The sequence below is a fragment of the Pygoscelis adeliae genome, unplaced genomic scaffold, assembly GCF_000699105.1.
Source record: "Pygoscelis adeliae isolate BGI_AS28 unplaced genomic scaffold, ASM69910v1 Scaffold112, whole genome shotgun sequence".
Taxonomy (NCBI): Eukaryota; Metazoa; Chordata; class Aves; order Sphenisciformes; family Spheniscidae; genus Pygoscelis; species Pygoscelis adeliae.
In genome coordinates, this window is record NW_008824232.1 from 1,410,849 (window position 1) to 1,418,800 (window position 7,952).

General features: G+C 54.4%; 1 protein-coding gene across 1 annotated transcript in view; it reads left to right on the top strand.

The window, feature by feature from the left end:
- The window catches only part of PLEKHM1 (pleckstrin homology domain containing, family M (with RUN domain) member 1), a 19,867-nt gene that overhangs the window by 9,225 nt on the left and 2,690 nt on the right, over positions 1–7,952 (top strand). The window contains exons 6-12 of the mRNA XM_009334905.1: positions 36–141; positions 2,043–2,283; positions 2,782–3,690; positions 5,427–5,572; positions 5,756–5,949; positions 6,408–6,471; positions 7,056–7,213. Of these exons, the coding sequence (XP_009333180.1) occupies positions 36–141; positions 2,043–2,283; positions 2,782–3,690; positions 5,427–5,572; positions 5,756–5,949; positions 6,408–6,471; positions 7,056–7,213 (1,818 nt within the window). The remainder of the gene's footprint in view (positions 1–35; positions 142–2,042; positions 2,284–2,781; positions 3,691–5,426; positions 5,573–5,755; positions 5,950–6,407; positions 6,472–7,055; positions 7,214–7,952) is intronic.

Below are 7,952 nucleotides of genomic sequence, written 5' to 3' on the forward strand. Positions count from 1 at the left end.
GGCGGCGGTGCGGCCACGCGGCGTGGCGGTCCGAGTGGAGGAGAGACAGGCAGAAGCGGCACGGTCAGCGGCGGCGAGGCAAGCCAGGCTGTCCTCAGCCCGACGGCCGAATACCTCCTTTCTCCGGTGCTAGGTTGTCCGGTAGGTCTTACAGCTCACTTGCTATCAGTCTCCTTGTTTTTATGCTTCCTGACCAGCACGTCTAATGGAAAAGGAAAATAAAACTGGTGACAGCTTCTGGGTAGGCACCAGTTTCTCCAAACTCTCATCTTCCGTGCTGCTTCCAGTCTTACGACAGCAAGTTGGGTGTCAGTGATGCTCCCTGCTCCATGAACATCTTCCTGGACCCCGTGGAGCTGTGTCCATGTAGCTGCCCTGGGAGAAACTGGGTCGAAGTCGATATTCCCTGGTAAAAGAGGCACCAAAGCTTTTGAAACCCTGCCTGGCCTGCCAGTCGTTCCTCACCAAGAGTGGCCACAACAGGCAGTTTTTGGCTTTGTTAACGATATCTGGAGAGTGATGAGCTCTTGCACAAATCTGGCCTAGGCTGTGTGCGAGCCGATAAAACAGCCCGAGTGTCAAATTTCTCATGGGGACTTTTCTTCATTTATGGTCCACCTAAGAGGAGGGAAAAGGGTTGGCTGGATGGGAAACAAATTGCAGTTTTCCAGTGGAAAAATATTCACACAAGACATCTGTTCCCCGAGCAGGATGGCATTCCTTGGTGCTTAGGCTAGCTTAAACTGCGGCGGATTTCTCCTGCTGCCACCGAGGAGATGATCCACTTGCTTTTGCTTTTAGGAAACTCTTTGAAGAGCCCTGTCCTCTGTCTAATTTGTTACTGACTTTGCCATCCTGGTTCCCGTCGTTTCCATCCTGGTGAGGTTAGGATATACTTCATACCCCCCTAAACGGTTTCTCTTTTTGGTCCCTGCTCCTTTCAGCTCCCTCCCAGTTATCCCGTTTCCGCTGCTTCCTCGTGGCGTTGGGCCAGTTTGACCTAATCTATGTATAACATACGGTGTCAACAGGAAATTCCCCCCTGCTTTCTCATGACTCACGGAGCAACCTGCGTTCCTGGTCCGGGAGTAAGCCGAGCCTGCCTGTACGTTGGGAGCTGCACCGCAAGCCACCCGTGATCCTGGCTGCAGGGTGGTGATGGCTCTTCTGCTGTCATTTAGTTCGTTGTTCAGAATAAAAGGCTCTTGGAAAGCGCGGTGGGGTAGTTGAGAGGTCATTCCTGGTGGGACGCAGCCCCGGAAGGGGTGCGCTGGGTCTAGGGAAGCGGCTCCCTTTTGCTGGAGCACTGAGCTGGGTCGTGTTTTGCTCCTGGTGTTTGTTCGGGGACCTTGGCCCAGAACCTCGCTCCGTTCTTGTAGCCAGAAAAACTCCTGGAAAAGTTACAGTTGTGGTTTTTTCCAGCTGAACGAGCTTTCTTCTGCTTGTGGGTCTCATCCCCTCCTGACATATGGAGACAAAGGTTTCCTCTGCCTTCCCTGCCTTACTTTTTGCCTGTACTGATCAGGCCTGGTGTTTGTAGCATCTGCTTGTAGGCCATGGGTCTCTATTTCATCCTAGACGTCTTCTCTGTACCTCGCCCCATCTCTATTCTTCCTGGAACAAGGATGGTGCCGCTGCTCCAGGCAAGCTGGTACCCTTCCACGGCAGGGCTGGTTTCTCACTCTCTATCAGAAATATTTCCAGGACCAAATGTCTTGTATGTGGTTACTGCAGGGAATGTACTCTGCCTCTGAGCCCCTCGATGATTTTAAGGGGAGAGAACTGATCAATTTTGGACTTTATAGTCCCAGCAGTATATAATCCCGATATTTGCCAGCTGCCAACACAGTCTCACGGAGCATTCCCTGATCGGAGGGAGCAGGGGAGCCATCTGCGTGGGGATGGCCAGCATCACTGCTTGGGATCCAGACTGCGCAGGAGCAGCCCCCGTGGAGGGGTCACTGTGGGCACACGTGTTTGAGGGGCGCAGGGCGTTCAATAAGTTTGATAATTAATTTTTTTTTTTTTATTATTTTAAATAGAAAAGAAAGAGCTGGATCTCAGAAGATGATTTCTACAGGCCTTCTCCGGGAGAGAGCAGTGAAAGCACAGCTGACACCAATGGCTTCGGGCCGGAGGGGGCTGGCGAGGGTCCGGCCCCAGGGCTCATTAGCGCTCTTGACTTGGAAAGGCTGTCGGTGCCGTCCTCGGAGAGCGGGAAGCCCAAAATGTCACCCGAACGGGAACAAAAGGGCTTCAGCGTTGTGCATCGCAGGCAGATGGGTACGTGCCGCCCTGCCCTCTCCTGCTTCCGTCAGGTGTCTACGCTGGGCAGTGCTCAGGGGCTGGGGGGGGTGTTTTGGGTGATGGGCAGTTTGGGAAGCACGGTTTGCCATTGCTGAGCTGATGGCAGCACTAAAAGCTGCAGAAGGCAGTGGGCCAGCTTCCTTTGGCGTTGCTGAGCCCACGATAGCTCTGGAGGCAAGTGTCTTAGGAGGAGAGGAGGTATGCTGGGTGTCTCTGTCCCCACGTCTCTGCCCACTCTGCGGAACACGTCTCCTTTATGCCGTCCCACTCGTTCTCAGCCTCAAAACCCAAATCCATGCAGACAGATTATGGAGACCAAGGTCCTGTAAACTCCTGCCCCATCCCACGGTCCACCAGGACCAGCTCTCAAAGCTGCAATGCCTCTGGTTGCTCGCTGCGAGCCGCCCGTTGGCTTTTCTCTTTCCACCAACTTCCCCTTTTTCGGTTAAACTAAGACATCTGCTTTTGCCCCAGGTCTTTCCAACCCTTTCCGAGGGCTGCTGAAGCTGGGCAGCCTGGAGCGGAGAGGAGCCATGGGGATATGGAAGGAGTTTTCCTGTGAGCTGTCGCCACTGGAGCTCCAGCTCTTCCTGGACCACGAGGACCGCATCTGCGTCGAGAGCTATTCCCTGCTGCGGTGCGAGTCGCTGGCACTGACGCACTCGGACGGCCGTTTCGAGCTGGTTTTCCTGGGGAAAAAACTCTACCTACGAGCTCCTTCTCGAGATGAGGCCGAGGACTGGTTGGACAGGATCCGCGAGGCACTGCAGAAGTGCCGGCCTCAGCTGGAGGAGGAGGAGTGGGAGTCGCTGGAGTATCCAGAAGATGGTGGCGAAGGCCAACCCATCCAGAGCGACTCCGCTGCTCTTCTCCAGTACAGCGACGTGCCTGGGAACAGCTTTGACTGGACTCCAGCTCACGAACCGGAGCTGGATGCAATAAAAGAGGCTGTTCTGTACGTGGACGTAGACAAAACCTGGGTCCCCTTTATTTTTTCCCTGTCTCTAGAAACTTTAAAGTGCTTTAAAGTCAGAAACAACGATAAAATTTTAAGCAACAGTTATGGTATAGAGACCATCCAGGACATCCTTCCAGACACGAGCCTTGGGGGACCCGCGTTCTTCAAGGTAATCACCTCCAAAGCTGTCCTGAAGCTGCAGGCTGAGAATGCAGAAGAAGCGGCCTCGTGGAGGGAGCTGGTCCGAGGGGTGCTCATGTCCTACCTGGAGAGCGCCGAGGAGGCGCTGACGCTGGGTGGCAGCTTGGACGGGCACTCCCAGGTCATCCTGAAGAACATCGTGAAGGAAAACAGCTTCTTGTTGCAATACCTGGTGGCCATCCCCATGGAGAAGGGGCTGGACTCGCAGAGCTTCATCTGTGCAGGTACACGTTGGCTTGTCCAAAAACCCAGCTCCATCTTGGAGGATGATGTTGCGTTCGTTCAGATTAACGAGGTGACATCAAATTAGAGGTGCCCTGAGTCCTGCCAACCCGTTGCAGGCCGGCTGCTGGTTTCCCCATCCAAACCCCCGGTAGCACCGAAGCCCCTCGGTGGTGCTTCACGTCCCCAGTGAGTGGCACCTTTGGTGGTCTGTGCGCACCGGGTGAGTCCCCCCATGCCGAATCCCACCCCAGCACAGGTCCAGCTGGGCTGCTACTGGGCTCCTGTTTACGATGCTCATGGTGTAGACAGTGGGGGTCTTGGCCTGAAGGCTGCCTTAGATGGACCTCAGGTGGACCATTTTGTGGCCCCAACCTGCAGGGAAAGTGCAGTCAAGAGCAAATGCTGTTTTTCCGGTAGTGCAGCACAGGAGCGAATATTGCAGTGGGTGTGACAAGCTGATTTTGCAAAACATTCGTTTTACCTTCCACGAACACCTCTCGGCACGCGGGGCGATGCTGGTGTAATAGGATAACACTCGCTGACCTCCACAGGAGGTATAATTTGCTCTTTACCTTGGTAAGTTAATTAAATTTCAGATGTCTCTCCTGCTTCAGTTATATTTCTTGCACCCTCCAGCAGGTTTTTTTTCTTTTAATCTCTCTTCTTTTTTTTTTTTATATATATATTTTCCATTCTGTTTGGTCTCTACGTTCCCCTCCAGGCTCTGTCCTGTGTCTTCCACCTACCAACAGATGGAAGCAGCAAGCCAAAAAGACAAATTCCCAGTTTCTATGTGTAGGTTTTCTTAGGGGGCTGCCTGCCCTGCTTTCACCTCCCTCCCAGCCTGATAGCCGAGACTGGCGCAGGAGGGGTTTCCTTACATGTCAGGGTGTAATGATAAAAGCTTTTTTTCTTTTTTTTTAATTAATTCAGAGAGCAACATCTGACCTCCATGAATATTTTTTGGGGGGGGATGCGCTCCAGCTACCCCGCAGTGTGAAGGATGGGGTGGCAAAGCCTTCCCGGAGGGTGGCAGAGGCTTGCTTATGCTTGGTCAGTTATTTTAGAGAACTGAACCCATTAAAAATAGCACGAAGGGTTTTCCTGCCTTCCCGACTCCAAATGAGATGTGCTCGCTTTTCAAGTCGCTATAAAAACCCTGCAGATTTCCCCCGAGACCCCACCTGGGTCCCTCCTGGTTCCTCTGCTGCTATAATAAAGGCTTTTTTGGCGTAACCCACCCCGACCTCATCCCTTGCAGGTGAGGATCCCTTGCAGACTTGGTTTTGGTACCCGGCAGCGGGAAAGAGAAGGGCTGAGTGAGGGCGAAATGGGGCAAAGCTACGGGAGGAGGTGATGGGGCAGGCGGGTGGGATTTAGGTTCTTCCCTAAACCACTGGGATGTTCCCAGAATTCACTTTTCCTAAAAAAAAAAAAAAAAGGAAACAATTGAACCACGTGATGGATAAAAGTGGGTTCAGGGATAGTCCAGACTCCTTTTTTATGGAGGAAAAAGTGAAGCAGCTCCTGTTGGACCATCGTGGTCTTAAATCCACGGGGAAGGCGCTGGGGACCTCTCACCGAACGTCCTACAAGTGCTTTAACTCATCTCCAACGCTTCCGAAAACTTTCTTGCTCCATTCCCCCCTCCCAGAAGTTTTTCCCCCCATCTTGGCAGCAATGGGAATGGGATAGCATGGGTCCCCTCTCATCACCTCGTCCCTGCTCCCTGCAGGCTGCTCCAGGCAGATCGGCTTCTCCTTCGCGAAGCCCAAGCTCTGCGCCTTCTCTGGTCTCTACTATTGCGACAGCTGCCACCGGGACGACGAGACGGTGATTCCCTCGCGCCTCATCCACAACTGGGATCTGACGAAACGAGGGGTAAGTCTGGGCTCAGTCGGTGCAGGGAGCGGGAAAATGCTCCTGCATCTGCCTGTGCTTCCTGAAGGTCCATATGAACGTTTCTACCATCAGCAGAGGTGGAGATGTCCACCCTACACCTTCTTCTGAGCCTCCTGGGCTGCTCCTTGGTGCATGCCCGCCTCTTGCCTCTCTCTGCCCCAGGTTTGCCGGCAGGCTTTGAAGTTCCTCACTCAGATCCGTAACCAGCCGTTGATCAACCTAAAGCTGGTCAACGAGAGCCTCTACGACCACGTGGAAAGGATGGGACGGATCCACCGGAGCAGGGAACAGCTGAAGCTGCTGGGAGATTATCTCATCATGTGCCGCAGCGGGGCCCTGAAGGAGCTGAGCAAGCGGTGAGGTCCCTCTCTGGGTGCCGTTATGCCTGCATCCCCCTCTTTGCACCCTGATGGTCTCCTGGTCCTCCTCATCGCTCGCCGTTGGAGCGGGGAGCGATGCTGCCAAGGCGTGGGCTGGTTTTTAGCTCCATGTCGTCTGCTCTAAGGAGTTGTCCGTCTGTTGGCTGGGTTGGAACATTGAGATGTGACTCAGGAAACACCTTCCTGACCAAGGAGCTTCTGGCTGGACAGGAAACACCTGGGAAAATAGATGAGAGATTTATTTTCTTTTTCCCCCCCTTTGAAATGCTCTCTCACGATTTCCAGTGGCAGGGTTTGGGATGTGTGGCACGGTGCGAAAATCGGGTCTGCGGTGATTTTCAAGAGTCTGTATCATCCAGGCTCCTCCTTGCTCCAAAGCCGTTGGAGATGTGGTGGAAACCATCTACCATCTTCCTCTCTGTGCTTCTTTGCAGGCTTGATCACCGGCACTACCTCTTGGAGTGTCCCCACAAATACAGCGTCGCTGATCTGAGGCAGGTGAGAGCTTTTTGCGTGGTCGTAGGGGTTTTACTGCTGAAAACATCCCGGTTTCTGTCGAGCATGGCATTTCGTCGTCATCATCATCAGTAGAAGGTTTCAAACAGCTTCATCTTCCTTTTGCCTTGCTCTCTTCCATCACGTGCACTCTGCAAGCTTGCACATCAGCTTCAAGGCAAATAATTGCCTTTTTTTTTAATTTGCCAAAATAATCGGCACAGGCCCGTATCCTCCGAGAACCATGGAGATCACGCGAGATAAATGTTCACCTCTGTAAGCCAGCATTGCTGCTAGTGCATCTCCACGCAAACTTGTATCCGTTGCAAATAATGTTGGAGGTGATGGGTAGCTGGATTTCGCATCGACTCCAAAGCCAGGAGCCCCATCCTGGCAGGTTGTGGGTGCTGCTGCCGGCTCTCTCTGGGGTCCCCTTGCGACACAGGCACGTGGGATGTGGGTTGTTTTTGGAGGACAGCCTTGTCTTCACATGGCAGCACGAAGCATGGGTGTAATGTGGATTTTGCACAGTGCAAACCCGACAGGAGACGGGTTCCGCGCCCGCCTGACCTATCTCTGCCCTGCAGATAGCCGACGGCGTCTTTGAGACCTTCCTGCAGTCTCTGCTCCAGTTTGCTTCCCATCACGTCTACAACTGCGACCTGTGCACCCAGCGAGGCTTCATCTGCCAGATCTGCAACAGCAGCGACATCATTTTTCCCTTCGAGTTTGACACTACCACCAGGTGAGCGACGTCTCCGTCGCGTCCCGCTGCTGCGAAGCCACCCGAGCTTATGGCCTGGCTTTTCCCAGGAGCCTGGACTTGTCCCCTGGGTCCCCCTCTGGGGCTCTGCGCTTTCTAGGCACGTAGCCCCGGGGTGGCCTGGAAATAGCTCCGAGCTGGTTGTGTGTCCTCGTGGTACCCCTGTCCTCGTGGTACCCCTGTCCTTGTGGTACCCGTCAGCTCCAAGGTGTTTCCAACCAAAACTGGGCTGTTTGGGGCAGGAGAGGACCACCCTCGCAGAGCCGAGGTGTCACCAAGCGAGGTGGCTTTGCAGGTTGAACATGCAGAGCCACCCAGCACCTTGCTGTCAGCCTGCAAAAGCCCGGCTGGGTGTCGGGTCCTGGGGGAGCAGAGGGGCCGGGGGCAGGGGGAGGAGGACGATGAAGGTGCTGTGTGCCCTGCCTTGCTCACCCGGCCAACGTATCTCCCGTTCAAATTCAGTCCGGCCCCTTCCCAGGGGTTGCAGGAGGGAAGGAAAAGCAGCAGTGGGACTGTTCGTACACCCCTCTACAGCCAAGGAGGGGCGGAAGGACACACGGACACGGATTTGGAGATCGATGGTGGGCAGCCCTGCGGGATGTGCTGGGGAGCGGCTGGGGAGGTTCCCAGCAGGACGGGGAGCACCGGCTTTCATCTGGGTTTTTCTCCTGCCTGCAGAGCTCCCATCCTTTGCAGGCGGGGTCCTTGCCTGCGGTGGGCT